At 38.7% G+C, this 18297-nt stretch overlaps 1 protein-coding gene across 10 annotated transcripts in view; it reads right to left on the minus strand.

Moving 5' to 3' along the window:
- LOC137111107 (A-kinase anchor protein 13) overlaps nucleotides 1–18297 on the minus strand; it is a 100790-nt gene that overhangs the window by 16467 nt on the left and 66026 nt on the right. For 6 of the 10 annotated variants that reach the window (XM_067495071.1, XM_067495070.1, XM_067495068.1 and 3 more), the window contains exons 13-28: nucleotides 17379–17426; nucleotides 14616–14793; nucleotides 14094–14196; nucleotides 13470–13586; nucleotides 11452–11494; nucleotides 11114–11225; nucleotides 8153–8312; nucleotides 6278–6345; nucleotides 6100–6166; nucleotides 5668–5818; nucleotides 5241–5353; nucleotides 4845–4991; nucleotides 3984–4240; nucleotides 3702–3827; nucleotides 3041–3158; nucleotides 95–343 (exon numbers count right to left, since the gene is read on the minus strand). In XM_067495071.1, the coding sequence (XP_067351172.1) occupies nucleotides 95–343; nucleotides 3041–3158; nucleotides 3702–3827; nucleotides 3984–4240; nucleotides 4845–4991; nucleotides 5241–5353; nucleotides 5668–5818; nucleotides 6100–6166; nucleotides 6278–6345; nucleotides 8153–8312; nucleotides 11114–11225; nucleotides 11452–11494; nucleotides 13470–13586; nucleotides 14094–14196; nucleotides 14616–14793; nucleotides 17379–17426 (2057 nt within the window). The remainder of the gene's footprint in view (nucleotides 1–94; nucleotides 344–3040; nucleotides 3159–3701; nucleotides 3828–3983; nucleotides 4241–4844; nucleotides 4992–5240; nucleotides 5354–5667; nucleotides 5819–6099; nucleotides 6167–6277; nucleotides 6346–8152; nucleotides 8313–11113; nucleotides 11226–11451; nucleotides 11495–13469; nucleotides 13587–14093; nucleotides 14197–14615; nucleotides 14794–17378; nucleotides 17427–18297) is intronic. The other 4 variants (XM_067495073.1, XM_067495074.1, XM_067495072.1 and 1 more) reach the window with 3 other exon arrangements.

The following is an 18297-nucleotide window of genomic DNA, read 5'->3' on the forward strand; positions in this document are numbered from 1 at the left end:
CAACAGGAGAGGAAAAAATACATGAAAATATTTCCAATTGTTCACAAAGGGAAAAAGAATTTGACAGTCAGTAAGACATCAATCATCTCCTCACCCTTCAGTCTCCCCTGACTGTTCTTTAGCTGCAGAGCTCCATCATGGATCAACCTCCTTCTCAGCATATCCTCCCTGGCAAACATCTGACCTTTCCTCATCATCATCATGGACTTGCTGTCTATACGACTGTGAAATTCCTTCAGACGCCGTCTCTTCTCGTGCTCGTTTACCTTGTTATCAACTGCTGCAATCACCTCCTTTACAAGTCGAACTGCCTCCATCAGGTCATCGTAGTCTTCCTCACTTACTGCATTCAACATGTGACAATGGGTAAGAAAGACAGAGTATACAGTAGCACTATTTCAGGATAGATTGCAACCAGGCCATAAAACCCTTTACAGTCATTTGTTCACACGATTCACTTTCATTTAGTTTTACTTGTTCTATTTGAAAAGTCAAAATTCTAAAAAGGTTCTATTTTTTGCAGGTGCAAAACAAACCGAAATGAATAAGCAGGCAAAAGCTACGGCTGTTGGCCAAGTCCATTTGGTAATTTAATGGCTCCAGATTAACACACTTGAAGCAGATGGGTTGAGCGGCACAGATGAGGAGGTGTTTATGCACAGCAGAAGGTGCAGTGAAATTTTGGTACCCATTTTGTCATTTAACCGCCTGCTTTTCCATTTGCTGAGAAACGTCTTATTGCAAATGCCTCTGCTTAAGGCAACGAAAGACTTTTATGGTTTTAGCTGGTGGAGCTAGACACACACAAACCTCTATAAAGTCAGCTTCTTTTACATTTGTTGAGTTTTGCCTTGTTTATTTTGATATATTTTTTCTTTCTGCCTGTGTAAGTAGAAAACACTACTAAGTGCAACCAATATTGAGCTATGCAAAAATTGCATTTGCACTTCATCGAATTTTGAATACTTTTTTTTTGCCTCGCCCACCCACATTCACGTGAACGTTCTCTAAGCGTAATTATTCTATCTCAGACTTATAGTCTGCACTGACCATTTACTTATGCTACAGTTCAAGTATGTATAACACTGGCTACACTGTCTCACTAAAAACATTTTGCACTTTAAATTAGTTTTAGTAAATACTGTGAATACAACTCCACATAAGTATTTTAAAAAGAGTTCCTCGTTTTCTAAAAAGATCCATGTAATTGAATAAGGTGCAGAGGATAATTAGCTTGAAAATGCTGGCCAAATATTATATAAGCAATCTAGTTCACCTTATGGTATATTTCCCTCTATTTCTTCTCATACTGTATGGTGAAGCAAAATGTCAGGGTAAAAATAAAATTATCACAAAAGTTGCATTCATGACCTGACCTATTGTTACCGTTACTGATGTGTATATCAGAGGTCTAACCTTTTTGAAATTACCTTTTCATTTCTCAATGTTACACAGTGGCCAGACTTTTTCCTTTGTTCATAAGATCGTTGGTATGATCATATTAGTGCAGTAAAACCAAACCACCAAACTAACTTCAAGTAGGTGGTTAGCTAAGTAGGGTTTGCTCAAAATTCTGAACATAGATGTTCAAATGTTGGCACTCAGGTTGCAATTTTGAAAATGTTTTTCTTCATTTGATTGTTTTGTAATATAAATTACTATTTACCATCTCCAAAGTGTGGAAGACCTACACTTTGTACAATCCTGTCTTCTGAACAACCGAAGCAGATGCTACATAAAGCTTGTAGTCCACTCAGCAGAACTACTTTTTTTTTTTACATGAACTAAGTTTCAACAGCACAGAGAGGGTTGCAATAACATCACCATTATTCTGTAGGTCTGCAGTCCAGTCAATAAGTCTCTACATGTTTTATATTTTGTTTTACTTAAATTCCTCCAAAAGTGAAATACTTTCGCCCTGTAGTGGGTGTATGTCAGTGTTCCTCAGCACCGAAATATTATCCCTGACTTCGAATATAGTGCGTTCTTTTCCTTCAGTGTTTATCAAAGTTAGTAGGAGATTGTCTTCTTAAAGCACCTTGGGGATTGAGTGAGAGCTCCCCCATCCCACATGGAACTATAAACAGGCTTTTGGGAAGGATTAGAGAATGTACACAGTGGGAGGCCAGCCTTAAATCAGATATAAATATGTGGAATATTTCAGCTCCTCAAAGAATGACTTATCATTATCCGAAAAACATTCATCCAACACATGCCTTATATTTCTTAAAATAAATGAAACCATGAGTGGGAAATTCAACTTTTCAACGTGTTTGTTTTAAAAACAACACTTTGGTGGTGTGTGCTAGTTTGGAGAATTTCTTAAGTGCTATTTTGTGTTCGTGTGGACCTTGATTTTGTGATGACAGTATATTTCCTTCTATAAAATAAGATAAGTCAAGATGATTAAAAACTGACCATGTTTCAGATTAGGCTGACCTTTACACTTTGCATGGGTTTGAAAAAACATACATTATTCATCTTGACAGATCTTAAAGTGCTTCTTAGGGAACCACCTTGTTAAAATGTTTAGATGCGGATTGAACTGCAAATATATCCGTTTCTCTATATTTTCTACACATTTTGTGCAGTGAGTGGCCTTTTTCTGTCTTGTTTTCTGTTACTTGTTTATGGAAAAATCCTTTAGATGAAAATATAATTACTACAGAGTTTCAAATTAAAGAAAAGATAACCTGCAAGTGAATACGTAGACTAACTTCTCTTTACTGCCTCTAAATCGTATTTGCTTTGCATTGACAGGTAAAAATAGTTTAACACGGTAAATGACAGTCGTCTACTTTTCTACCTTATTCCTCAACATGTTTGGTTAGAAGTTTGATGAGCATAAGTCTAATACTGTAATACAAAACTTGCCATTAACTTAAAACCACAATAAATTAATTTGTTGTGTTAGTCTGTGGTATTCCAGGATCTTTTAAGTTCCAGGATCATTTTCCATCTCATTTCCAAAACAAGAAAACATGTGTACAATTACTAGAATCATGGCTTAAAAGTGAGACAAGGGTGACATGAAACTAACCTTTAGTGTGCTGTAGCATTCTTTGAATCAACACAGGGTACTTTGTTATCCTCTGGGTCACCAGCAAGATGCATTCTGGTATACCAAGTCTCCGCACAATGCTGCTACTCATCTTTTTCTGAAAGAATCAACACAACATGGGTTGATTTAGTAAAACAAGCCCACACAACAGGTGGCTCAAAACAGGACAAGGTTTCAAATAACAAACAAGAAACCTTAAAACTCTCCTGCAGAATAATACAGACTTGAGAAGGTGTTTGCAGTCATTATGGATTTGGCAGTGACACAAGACTGGAAGCACAAAAGCCTCTATAATGAGAACAAAAACTGCCTCAAGGGTAATATGGCTTTTATACAAATGTTTCAAATACACACACAGACCGAAATGAAGAGCAGAAGAAAATAATTAAATACAAAGGAAAAGCCAGAAAGGACGACAGCTACAACAGCTTGCTAAAACAATAGCAAGCACATTATACAAGAAAAACCAATGTTTATTAGAGCTCTATTCAGTAAAGACAATCATGTCTGGAAGACAGGGAAAATATTTTTTCGGCAATAAAGACAGAACAAGACAAAAGAATGAAACGGCATTTTGCCAAAAAGTAAAAGTACTGTAGCATAGACAAATGAAAATGCACGAATGGGATGAAAGCCTTACTTTGATGAAGGCTTTGAAACGTTTGTCTTTAGTAAGTAGGTCCTTGTAGAAGTTGACAGCTTCATTGTGTCTGCTGCAGAATCTTCCATAAACTCTCTTCATACTTTCTCCATTGGACCCGGAGAACTACAGCAAGATTTAACAGACATAAATACACAAAAAAATAAAACATTAATAAAATAAAATATCACTGATACAAACAAATTTCATTAATATATCTTCAACCTCCTGGCTTCAAAGAGATACATTTTAGGACCTTTCCAACCACTTCCATCCTCTCACCTGGCTGACCAGGATGTCTCCTATCCTGCTGATGATTATTCCTCCCTCCAAGCTTCGCCCCTCCAGCTGGCATTCCCTTTTCCTCTCCACTAGGCGCAGAAGTAGCTGTGTGTGAAGATCCAGGAGGTCGTCTAGAGTGGGGAACAGCTTCTCCACGGTATGCTGCTCCAACAGCAGCTCCTTCTGCAGACCTTTGCTGTAGACTTCTGACATGATGCGCAATGTTCGGATGTGATGCATCTCTGTCTGCATCAGCTCTGAAGGACACAGCAGAAAAATATACTTAGCCAAACAATGACGTAAGCAGTAGTTTTACAGGTCTGTGCATACAATTCTGTCAAAAAAAGTCTATACAGAGATTCATTACATCATGGTATTTCATTTCAATCAAATGTATTTCCCACAAGTAGGTAAAATGATTTAATCAAAGGTAGAAAAATGTCAAGGGCTTGTCTGCAAGTATGTGAAACAGGATGTTTGTTGTGCATAACGAATACATTTTATGGCTCAATATGTCTTTGAGACCTGTAAATGCAACTGAGACAAATTTAAACGAAAAACATCACAACATGCTGAGTGAGTGTGGGTCTACCAAAACATGGCTGGAAATAACAACTCACATGATATATATGGTAAGAGTAACAAAGTTTTATTTCACATTTTTGACCTTGTTGTAAAAGACATTAAGCCAGGATTTTTATGTGCTTGCAGTTACTATAAATAGATGATCAAAACAAACGTTTCCCAAAAACGTGTGGGAACTCTAGTCAAAACCTGAATTGCATTCAATATTTTTTTCATTAATGGCCAAGGATCAGTCAGAGGCCTTGTGGGGTGAGCGAGTGTGGTAACTAAATATACCGTAGATGACATCTTGTCTTTTCACCAGCTCTTTGTCCAGCTGCTGCAGGTGCTGCGGCTCCACACCTAAACTCCATGAATCAGCTTCAAGCTCTTTGGCCTCTGACTCAAACTCCCCCATCAACTGCCCATCCATCATCTCTGTCCCTGAACAAATGACACAACTTGCAATTACAACTTAAAGGTCTATATCACTTGAACAGTATTACACAGATTTTAAACATTTTTTTAACCATTTACAAAACACTGTTATATGCAAATAGGATGCTCAGTTTAAATATTTCAACTTTTCCCATTTTCACATCTGATTTAGTCAGTATTCATTAACACTGAGCTGTTTTAGAAAAGTACAAAGGCCTCCTTACTTCAAGTTATGGTGCATGTGTGTTTACTGACCTTCATCAGTGAGCGATTCCATGGACTCTGTGACCTGGTGGGTTCTGTTGAGGGAGTCAGTAGACTGGGAGAGATACCGCAGGCCTTTAATGGGCATATCTTCAAACACTGGGCTGAATGGAGAGATAATGATAATAAAAGGTTACAATAATATAGTATTTTTTGTAACACAGCACTACTATAGATACCCATAAAGCTGTTGCAGTGGTCAAATAAACTAACAATTAAAAAAAAAAAAGGCAAACTACTGTAACACGCAACACAAACTAATTTGAAAATGCTTTTATATAAAGGCTTACTGCAAAGACATACTGAAGCATCAAACACTTTATTTAAATGAAGCTTTAAAGACCTAAGGCTCCTCAAACCACTTTATTTATGCACACACACACACACACACACACACACACACAAACACACAGCTCACCCAGCAATGTTGCTTATAGAGATACTTTTGGAGAGGTTGTTGCCATGGAAAGTCATGATGCTGGTGTGCCTCCGTGAAGATGGGAGCGTCAGAGAAGAATGGTCTTCTGGGCACAAGATGGCTGACCAGGGGCGCTCCCTCATCCCACCAGCTGGACCAGAAACAGAGATAGCACAGTCAAAGGTATCGTCAAAACCCTCCAAGCACCATAACTGGTTGCTGGAGAACTAAAAGAATTTAATAACTCTGGGTTATAAGACAAAAGAAAATAATTATATCAAGTGTACTAATTAAATTTCAGGGCTTAAGTGCAAACAATTGCTACAACAATGGAAACATACACAAAAATGTCTATATACTCTCATAACAGCTTTGAGGGCCAAATCTACAAACGATTGTATGTATGGAATCCCAGCTTAGTTTCACACTCACATTTGTTCCTCATCTTGACCGTAGGTACAGAGCTTGACTGTGGTACAAGAAATTGCTGTTTGGGCAACTGGAATGAGAAACAGAGTATACAATTATAAAATAAGAGTTCAAATCAATATTGGTTCCACAACGCAAAACTACAGAATCAGAGGCAGAGTAACTGCAAGGGAACTTTTACCTTTATCTTCACCTTGGCACAAATAGGCAGGCTGTCCCTGCAGCCCTTGTGGACGGAAGCATTACAGTCTGGAAAGAAAAGCAACAGAACACTCATTGAATACTAAGAGTCTGATGATGGAAGTGGTGACGGAGGTGGGAGTGTTGAAAGCATGTGGTGTGGAAAGGCGGGGGACAGAAATTCTGACTGGTGTTCATTGCTAACCAGGAAACTCCACCAGCCCACTAATGAAAGCCAGACTGGAGTAGAGCATGTGATGCAATCAGGAGTAATACTGCATGTGGACAGAGGGGCTTAGAAATGACACACACAGACACACACACACAGAGAATTGTAATTTTACATGAACATTTCCATATGATCATTTTAGAACAATGGCTATCATTTGAGATTGCTACACATAAGATCTTCTCTTTTGTCAATAAAGGATTTATATTCTATGTACACACATTTCTTACAGAAAATCATTTCTTAAAGCTAACTAAGAAGCAGAAACCTGCCATGTTGATCAGGAAGGGCTTGCTAGAAGTAAATCAGCTCTGGATGTACGACAAGTTTTTACTAACTTTTACAAAGGCATATTTCCTACAGCAGTGAACTCAGGAAACATGTTGCAAAAGTAAAACTCACAACCTCACTGTCTGACATCCATGCTAAAATGCATACAGTATTTCCACTGTTAGGATTGAATCAACAGACTTACATTCTTAGTCAGTGAGAAAATGACCTTTGACAAGTATGAAATGGCAACAGCTGAAGCAGACTACAGTTCCATTTTTCACTTCCACCTATAACCTGAAAATATGTACTGTCACAAAAAGATTTGGATAAATTTATTCACTTTGCACATAATGTGACGTATCTAATTATAACCCACACAGTAAAACTAGCTTAAATTCCTGCAGCAATTTTCTCCTCCTAAATGGTTTTATTGGGTATTTTACAGCTTTTTGGAAATGTCCAGCTAATTATAGCTAATCTCAGACAAAGGTTTACTGTATTTGTCTGCTGAATGGACACCAGCCAGACATCTGTGAGAGCAAACCTCCTAAAAAAAAAAAAAAAAAAACACCCCCAGAAATGTTTGTGGCTCCAACAATTCAGACCAAAAGAAGCAAACACAACGAGAGCTGTTTTTTGCCAGTCTAAAGAATCTGAGGAAGATTGTGACCATTCAGAGGGTTTCCGTGTTGCTGTGATCCATTGCAGAGCTAGTTTCTCCTTTTTAGGCTCTCTCTGGGGTTGCGCCAAAGCCTTGTGCAATAAACTACATCCTCTTTAGGCCTGCTGGTTGAGCTAATGTAGGGGAAAACAATGCAAAAAAAACCCAAAACACTGTCCTTTTTCCTGTAGTTTGACTCGGTCTAATATTTGAAGTTGCGTTTTTGGACGTTTCACTACTTCATACAGATCACGAAGCTTGTTCCAATAAGTATCAGCCTTTTACAGTGAAATACCAACATAAATGATATGGGGTGAAGAGAGCGCATTGCACGTTTTTTTCTGGCATGGTGGCACGCTATTGTCGTTACATTACTGCAAATTATTAATTACGAAAGTGAAGGTGAATGTGAATTGCATGATCTGACTGAGGTTTTACAGAAGGTCGATGTGACCTCTGATGAACTATAACACGTCGCTTTATTCACCTTACTGCATGCGGTAAATGTCTGTGCTAAGAATGTGCTTGCTTTCATATATTAAATCCATTTATAATAAGACTAATTCTTTTAGCAAATAAATACATCTTTGAATGGGGTTTAATTAGACTTAAATCAGCAGGACGTCTTGATTACTCACAAATAAGGAAAGAAGAACAACTGAAATGAAAAAACAATAACATAGAAAGATAAATTAAAAAACAGTGGTACTTACGTGTGCAATAGAAAACCTCCTTGCTGTTGAAAGCCTTGTTGCACTGGGAACATTGGGTCGCCTGGCCTGTGGAGACTGGTGTGAATACATGACCATTCAAAGTCTTCTTGTCCTTCTCTTTGCCCTCCTTGTCTTTTTCCCTCTTCTCTCGCTCCTTTTCCTGCGCAAATGGAAATACCACAGTTAAAAAAAAAACATAAAAAAACACACACACCCTAATCATGAAGGTCCTTTAACTTTAATGTCAACCGATTTGTTTTTTAAAGAATGAACCTCAAAGTCATGGTTGTTTACCTGTAAATTAGACTAATGTACCAAACACTGAAAAAGGTTGTTTGCTTCTGTTAAATTCCAATCTAGACCCAACAGAGCAGCATCGTTAGTTTGATGCACCACTCAGCAGGGCGCTTTGCATATTAAGTAATGCATTATTTATGGCAACTAAAAATTGTATCATTAGAAGTCTCTTAATTTTTTTTTCCCCCTTTCTAAGGCATTTTTCTGGTTTGTCTCTGTTCACAGCAGTAGGATTTTTGACTAAATGCTGGAAAGCTATCAGACTGTAACCATTTATACCAAAGGGCCAGAGATATGGTTTTCTCAACTATAAAGTTCTTATTTGCTCTTATTGTTTATTTTCATATATTATGAATTAGCAGACAGAGGCAATGCTGCAGGACACATGACTGCTGACAGAGACACACAGTCTGGTAATCCAATTGTTGACCTTTTCATGAGAGGGTGATCTTTCTGCTGCCTCTTCATTAATGGACATGGTTGCCATCAGATGTTGGTCATCTTTGCACAAGGAGTTGAATGAAATCCCATAAAGGGATGCAAGGAAGAACAGAGTTCTTATTCTCTTGGACTTGCATCACAGTGCCTCCACCCAAACCCAGAGCAAATGGAGAAAATGGAGTTTCCAGCTCGTTTTAATGGCCAGCCGTGGGTTTTAAGGGAGCCACAAAGCTCCAACATACTACAGCTAATTTGGTTCGGTCAATGCAAGATACCAAGAGGTGGACAGGGCCACAGCAGGCATGCATGTTTTACAGCAGTTACAACATTTAGCATTTAGGTCAAATTTCTGCAAACAGATCACCAACCAATGGTGATCACACTGACAAACTTCGATGAACTAGAAACTAGAAGTATTCTTCATTATAGTAAGTCTTTTTTTTTTCAATATTCCTGATTTGATATAAAGGACTACAAAAACAGGAAAACCCCAGAAAGCAAAGACAATCCTCAGCAAACTTCTTTTGGTTATGGGTGTTTGTTCAAAACAAGGTAAGTAACCACATGTGACATCTAAACCAGAGATTTAAACAAGACGACGAATGAGTGAAACAAAAAGTAACAGTCAATGATTTCCCTGGAAAAGAAGACACTGACCCAGAAGAGAATACTGCTAAGTTTCTATGTCTTTCAATACAATTTGGCAGGGAAAATAGTTAGCCTACCTCCAGCCAACTTTTCCATCTTAGTGAGAAGTCATGGCTCCCTATGAATCTCCTGTATAACATCCTTGGCTGAGGCTGAGCGACTGAAGCTATTACCAGCACTGAGGCTCCATCAGGAAAGCTGCAATGAGGAAGTGACTGGCTCGCTACAGGACGTGCTGTTTCTGCAATGACCCTTCAGTCAATCGGAGTGTGACAACACTGCACAACTAGATCCACTTCCAGAACATTCAGACTTTCGATACCTTGCAAAAACTGTATTTGTAGATCTGCAGTCAAACACTATAAAAATGACGTTTGATTGAAAAAATTGAAAGGAATTTGTTTTATTGTTTTGGAGACAATTGTGGGGTTTGACTTTGGTTACCAAGGGGACACTTTTGACATATACCTTTGCCAATTATGGATGCAATCAATAACCCTGACAGTAACTACTGCAGCAAAAAAACAATTGTAGTTTCTAACTTTTGCTTTGTACCTCGGATTCTGCAAGACAGAATTCAATAATCCTGACCCCTTTGACAGAGAGCAAACAGCCACAGGCTGTGGTGAGTTCTTCAGAATCCTGTCACTTTAAAAGCAAAGTGATCACTGAGGTAAGAGGATAGATTATAAAACCGCAGCACATCTCAGTCTTCCTGTGTTACTTCCTGTTCACCCCTCCGTGTCTCTTTGCAAGGTCTGCACGCTTTAAGGAAGCACAAACCTTCAGTTTCTATATCTGTCACTACTTTAATTCCCAAGGAGAAGGTATTTCCAGGATTTCTATGAGTTTTACCACAAAAACTGTGACACTTCTATATTAATACATAGATTACTGTGTAATACCTGCTCATCATAAAGGCAATGGATGAGGGCAGCTTATTATCAAGTCTAAATATTTACAACTGTATTAATAAAATATATTAAAAGTACCGTATGTCACCCCTTCAATTTACAGTATGAAGTGCAATGCTGAACATAGTGGTTTCTAAATGTAGTTAACCTTCTTAGGGTACCGTCATGTTTCCTTCACTAAAATCTTTTTAACTGACACTACGCAGTAGGCAGTGAAATGCAGTATATTCTGACAGTAAAAAGGGGCATTAAAGTCAAACCCCAAACATGGTTTTGCATGACAGGAGAAATTTATTTGACACTATAGATTCAGGTGGGGGGTGGAATTACAAGAAATACTGACTTTTCCGTGAGGAAGACATGTAACCCCCTACTGTTCGACTGTAGCAGACAAAAGAAGATGTAGCGGGCAGCTCCAAGTGTGAATATGTGCAAACATATGAATGTGTAACAGTGTGGGGCTAAAAAGCTAAACTGAGTCATCCATTCAGTCCTTCCTTGCTTGGAAGAATAAATATTTAAGGAGAAAAGAAGGCACACTGCAGACATGAATGTGCTGCTCTGAGAAATGGTACAGTGAACAGTGCATTGTAAGTACTATAAATACACTTTACGTTCTTATATTTCATTTAGAGATTTAAATACTGCTTGTTCCCCTCACCCTTGTCTTTTTGTACATCTTGTTCTTGAGGTAGCTGAAGGTCCGGCTGACTTTTGTCACACCCTTTCCTTCGGTGTTGCTCCGCAGAGGCCCGGGCTCTTCCTCTGATATACTGGAACACATACACACACAGAATATTATTTCCTAAAGATCTGACTCAAGTCTGTTCACACATTCAGAAATGTTCGTTTACAGGGCTATAAAGGTCCCATGGAGAATCATTTGACTGCTTCAAAGATTCTAACTACACATTTTTTATACGACTATAAAAATACCAGCTGCAGTACAAACCCGGAAAACAGTTTTCTGGTGATGTATATGTGCAGAGTTGGACTGACCTGTATGCTAGTGACCCAGAGGCACTGGAAAATGACCTCATACCTGGAAACAAACAACAGAGGAAATAATCATTAGGACAAAGATTCACAAGTTGGCATAAACAGAAAAGGAGTTGTTTTTCTTTTATTAACTATATTTGTCATCCCAGGTGGTTATTCTCCGTCCTTCTTCTACTTTGTAAAGTGTCAATCTTAGTTAGGGGTTGGGTACACAAGCCACTGGGGAATCCTGCTTCCACTCAAATAACTAATCATACTGACCTAATGGCTGAAAAATCATTCTTTTAACCAGAAGGCTGTGGTCAGGTCGAGCCCTGACAACAACAACTAGATAGAGAATAGAACAAGACACTATTGATGCCCTTAAGAAAGCATTTAACTTTTAAGTGCCCCAGTAAAGCCATGTAGAGGCCAACTGAAAAATTACTGTGGCACTGATTAGGACTATTAGCAACAAGGGCAAGAGTACTGTCCTGTCCTGAGAGCTTGTGGGGTTGATGGGGGCTTTACACTAGCTGCAAAACCATCTGGCTGCACAAAAATGCTACAAAGCACCATCACACTAGCACACTATCTCTCTCTAAACAAGAAACTTTGGTTTCACCGAACATTTGATATATTGTGTTTGTTGGCTATACAGCAAAGCTATGATAGTTACGTCCTAACCAAAGCTCTACCCAGGCTCCTCCATTATTAAAATATTTATTTCCTGGTTCCAGTAACAGCAAAAATGTCACAATTATTTAGACCTATTTGTATTTCATTATTTGATCACAGTAAATAAAAAAAAAAATATTATCTACTGTCTCTGATATCGGTTGAAAAAAGCATGCATCTTTCAGAAAGATCTACTCGGTCTTCTTAATCACTTAACTAATATTTTGATAAAAACAGAAATATGCAGGCTTGTCTAAACAGCATCAGAAATCCAAACTCAAAATAGATTATGACTGCAAAGTCTCGGCCTTCATGGGAGACTGAGACTACCAATGGAAGTAATACACAGATAAGAAAAGTAAGAAATGGCAAGAAATTACCAAGTGTCTATGACTAAAGGTGGTAGGCTCACATTTATCTGGAGGGAAGATGGGTTCCTTTATTTGCAGATTTTTTATTTTTTTTTGGTCATGACGTTTCATTTTTGTTGCAAACTGACAAAACAAACACTAGTATGTCAGCTAAATAACAAACTGGGTAAGGGGCAGGAGAAGGCAAGATCGTTCTTAATGATCAGGAATTATTCACACAAAGTCTGCAGTCTAGGTGAAAGGTGATTTTCTACATCAAAGCTTTCACTACAAGCCTTTTCTAAATGCACATTTACACCACCGGCAGCTCAGAATCTGCAGTAATACATAGTTTCCTTATGCCAAATTGGCTGCACCTGAACTTTTAGGCTTCATCGACCTTCAGCATCTAGTTGTGTTCACGCTAAAGTGCATAGTTTCTGTGACTGCAAAAGCAAATGTCCTACAGGGAGAGCTCACTCAGTGCAAAACTGTGAACACTGAAAGGTCGTACTAAAGGTTAGGCTGCATAATTACGCATATTTTTCTTGGAATATTCAATTTAATGTCCTATGTGTATGTTTGGATTGAATATTTCAAGTTTTTTTTTCTCCAAGTAACCACTTTTTTTCTTCGGCTGACCTTGTCTGCGTCTATTGAATGGTTCTAGAAAGCTGTCGCATATCCAGAGAGGGGGAATAAACACATTACTTCCAGTCACAGGTGGACATGTGTGCACATAAACACAAAAAGAGGACTGCTGGGTGCTAGCTACTAATCTGTGAATATTTGAAAGTCTAAGATTGTAGCAGTGTTTCTTGATGAAAACACAACCTTTTGGCTGTATGGCTGCATTTCTTGTCACTATGTGAACTGAACCATTCCCAGCATCATTACTCCCTAAAATCTGGGTTGCAGGTGGAAGAAGAGATCTAGGGCTCTAACACAAAAAGCTATAGTTTGGATTCTGACAACACTTATTTCCTACTGTCCTACATTGATCGTACTCACTTAAATTATCCTCGTCATCACTAGATGATGATTCACTAGATGATTTAGATTTGGTGAGGATTGGGGTAAGGTTAAAAGAGAAGGAAATTCGCCTCTTACGTCTCAGGCGTCCAACCGCTGGGAAGCAGAGGGGGGGCAGAGAGAAAAGAACCACAGCAGGAACAGATTACTTAGTAAAATAGACTAAGTTTATAACAGCAGGGAGGGTGACGAATGAGGCAGAAATGTCAGGATGAAGAGAGAACTTGCTTAAAGTGTTGATAAATTAACTCTTAAAAAGCTGTAAATAAATTACTGAGTAACAGGGAACCCATGTCTTTAATTTGTTTTTCCTGTATTTTGGTAATAAAAGATAGTGAATTCTACATTTTAAAATGACTGAGCTTCTTCTGCATACTGGGCTTTCTCAGATCTTACAAATGTATGAGCATGTGAAGCAAACTTAAAAAAAAAAATAAAATAAAATATTGACTTGTGTAGTAAAATTTACTTGTTATTTATAATTTATTGTGACACTAAAGCAGAATAATAGACAGTAAATCTACTGGAAATTATCTAACGCAGCAATTGCAACCTGATCACGGAGGACAAAGCATCAGAGCAGCCTCACAACTTGTCACTCACCATCGATGTCTCTCTGGCTTATAGCAAGCATTGACACAGACTTTGTGAGGGGCAGGGCCATGGGAGGGATGCTGTTTCGCAGAGGTTGATATCGCCTTGACTTCTGCACAAAGAGACGCAAGATTTTATGTGATGTTCACAATGCAAACAGGAAAATAAAGCAAACAAATTGACAGGGAACAAAACTTCACCTGTAATGGGAAACAGGAACAATAATATAAAAAAGGGAAACCAAATTATTTGTGACGTACATACAATTTGTTTTTGAAATTCGGCAGCAGAGAGAAGCTGCGTGAGCAATGTGATGTTTATCAATTTGTACTAATCCCCAAATTGACAAGTCTCAAATTTCCCATGACGGTTTCTAAGTTTTGTTTATGTACAAGCTGTACAATTCCATTTCTCCTCTAGCGTGAATACACTTATGGTGTTTCTGAGACTCTCTTGGGGCAGACTTTGTTGACCGTATGAGGATATCACATCTAAAAAGGACAAAAATGATGTGTGTGTGTTTTTACTGACCAGGTTACATAGTCTGCCATGCTCCCCCAGCTCCTCCTGCTCCTCTGTGAGAGAAACCAGGGAACCCCTGTCATCGCTGTCATGTCTGGGCATCCGTAAAGATTCCAGAATTCGTGGCCCCTGGATCATTGGGCCCCTCACCTCTTCCTGCCTCCCACTGAGCCCCTCCAAGCTGTAGCTATAAAGACAAACAGAAGGCTGAGGTGACCTCAATGAAAGAGGAATGACTGTAATGTGTATACACACACACACACACACACTCTCTGATCTATTCCTCACATCTTTAGGTTTTAGTCACACAGTCTCACTCACAAACACGCACGCACGCACCTGTTGACATACATGTACACACAGCTAGTCCTGCACAGTGTTTAACCAGGTGAGTTATCACCTGGCTCTGGAGCAGATTTACAGCTGAAGCAGTGGCAGATGACTTCCAACATCAGCATAGAGAGCTGTGCAGCTGTGATTTACAAAACCAATTACATCGATCTGTGACTGAAAATAGGAGGCCTTGAAAAAGCCAATGCAATGATTATGGAGAGGAAATCTAGAGCTACATTTCAGGATGAGCTACGCGATTGCAGCGCTCTATTCCCTTCAGGAAGGACTTGGTGACGGTTAAAGCTCCAGCAGTAAATCTCTCTTATCCCCACCCCTTGGGTTTGTATAGCACTCCATTATCCAGCAAATCATCAGTCCAACGCATTCACACATCAGTAACCTAAACTGGACCAATAGAATCATGACTAGGTGATTATCAGTGACCAGCATTAAACAGCACTCACCTATCCTCAGGGCTGTGAATGTAGATGACTATATTTGTCATATTAAAGCCTCCATTATGTCAGTATTATTGCATACTATTCCACAGAGCCAGTACATCCTCAGTAAAGAAACATGAATAACACCAGCCGCTGTTGCGGCTCTGCTGTAGAAAGCTACTGACAGACTGACTGGGCATTTACTCAGTCAGTCAGTCAGTCAGTCAGTCAGTCAGTCAGTCTCTCTCTCTCTGTCTTTCTCTCTCATACACAGACATGCATAAATATAACCCACATAAGAAAATTCACCCATAACAATGGCAAATTCAAATTGAGCACCATGTAAATACGCCCTTTTTAAAAGTAGGTCATGCACACCGTGCTTCAGGGAACTAACTACTTCCACACTAGCTGCGGGGAGTGTCAGGAGGGTGCCAGGTTGTGGTAACAGATTTTGAGGTGGAGGCATTAGTCGGCAGAACAGTGAAGGAGGAGTTATGGTCAGGTATGCAAATATGGCAGAGAAGTAGTTAAGCAGACAAAAATTAATTTAAAAAGAAAAGTGTCTGAGGAGAGTGACTGCACTACTGCTTAGTGTATGTACAATAGGAGTTTCACACAGTGAAAAATAGCCAATGTAAATGTGACAACTTTATTTCCTGTTGTTGTATTGTGATATTATCAGAGGAAATAAACTTGAACTCAAGCTGTTTTCAAAAAATACAATACGGTGACAAAGCCTACAGAAGCTTCTGAAAATGCTGTGGAAACCACTGCTGTTGTAGCCTCTGCTTTCTTGAATATACCGACTGGATACAGCCGTGATCTCTAACAACAGCCATGTTTTAACTAATAGTCTGACAGACAGAGACTGGCTCATATTACTGGCCCTATTCAGCTACTGACAGCTATACTAGTACTACTGAACTGGCAGCAGTGAGATGTTAAAAGCTAGAGTACACTCAGCAGACAGTTTATTACATGCACGTATGTAGAATTAATGCAGTGTAATACAAGCTGATCATGGAGTTTTTGTTCAAACCTCTCTATAAAGGTGTTGATTCAACTTTTTGATAATTAAAGAGGCTGTGGTTTGCAATGCTGCTGAACTGTACTGCATCATACCTAGAGCTGATACTGATAGAACTGTTGTGTTCTACTTATTGTTTTTTCCACAACGCAACTCAACAATTCAAAAGACATGCTCCCAAAAATTATCACATGTCTTGCTTCATTAAAAACTGAACATCAATACCTTTTACAAAGGGAGGTTTTGCTGCAGGACTGTTTTAAGGAGTAGCTTAGTTTTAGTTAGCCACGTATCTGTCACTGTCCAGCAGAGGGCACTTTATTTTCCAACTGATATTTTGGATATTTTTAGCCTTTTAATGGAATTTTTCTGTGAGTGACTGTTTGGTTCATGCTTAAGAATTGAAACTATTCTAGTCTGAGTCATTTTATGAAGATTGTTTGAAGGTGGAAGTCATTAGGTCCTTCATTGTACCCTACCCTCTCCCCTTTACTATTGCTGCTGTGTCAAGTGCAGTTTTTAAGACGTGAACAAAGCATTTCTTTTAACATCTGGAAGAATTCGGAATAAATCCAGCACAGCTTCTATCTTATTTTGAGTGTTTGAAATGTTCCCTACAGTAACTTAGTAAACAAAATCAATCCTCAGTTCTCAATCTCTGGTCAATACGGGCCTCTAAGGCCTCAGACCTAAACCCAACTCTTTCGTGGTTAGCTGCTTGTTATTAAAACTGCAATTAAGCCCAGTATGTCTGCGCACATTATTTCTTGCGAATTCCAACAGCTAAAAAGAGAGCTACAGTTTTCAGCCTGTAGGGGTTGAGTACATTAAAGCAGTAGTTCAGCAAGGATTTTAAAAAAAAAGCAAGATTTACAAAGGCTACATGCACTGGAATGTTGTTATTTTAAGTCACCTAGCAACAAATAAAGTTTTACAATACATAAACCGATGAATGTGATTTATTGGTACCTTCTCCTGTGAAAGGTCGGCTTTCCCTCACGAGGGCTACGGATGGAACTGGAGATGATAGATGAGATGGGGACAGGAAATGGTGGACGATGAGTGAGTTGAGTTGGAGCATGAGGGAATGGCAGGCCAATAAGAGGACAACGTATGAATAAACCCATTTACGAAAAATCAATCTATAATCATTTGTTTAGACTAGATAAAGTACAGTATCTATAAAAGTCTAAGGCACATGGCACCATGTTGGAGAAGTAAAAACAATTACGATTTATTAGAGTAATGATCCTAAAAGGAACAGTTCAGTGACTGAGAAAGAAAAATTTCTTGGCAAACGTTTGATAAAAAGATCAATAGTCCTCCCTTAGGTGTATTGGAAATATGAAGCCTAAACCAATAGAAAGATAGTTTAATTTAGAGTTAAAAGCTTGTTTACATACAGAGAAAAAGTGTCTGGCGCTGCACTAACACTGGTTGATGAAGTATTAACAGTGTAAGCTACACTGGTAATGTTGCTAGCATTAGATTGTTACATACTAGAGACTCAAAGTGTTTTTAAGTACAGACAGCTGCACCTTCTGTACATACTAATATTCTGCCAATTAAAAAGGGGGACTGTGTTTGTCTGGTCTTGATATAAGGGTAATGCATCACTATACAGTTTGGAATAATCAGAGACACATGTAGGCCAATTAGTACTGTGTTCGTTCTATAAAGATCAACCAATTTTGGCTGGACCCACAAAAGTCAGTGCACAGTAGGTGAGAGTTCATTAAATCAGACGATCTTTGGAGCGCACAATGTACACAACAAAAACAAGGCACACACCTACGCTGCCTTTTTTGTGTGAGTAAGACTAGAAATAAAGAGAAAGCTGGTAGCTTGAGTTTGTCCTCAGGTAACAAAATTTGACTTCTTGGTGTCT

This window comes from Channa argus, chromosome 2 (assembly GCF_033026475.1).
Source record: "Channa argus isolate prfri chromosome 2, Channa argus male v1.0, whole genome shotgun sequence".
Taxonomy (NCBI): domain Eukaryota; kingdom Metazoa; phylum Chordata; class Actinopteri; order Anabantiformes; family Channidae; genus Channa; species Channa argus.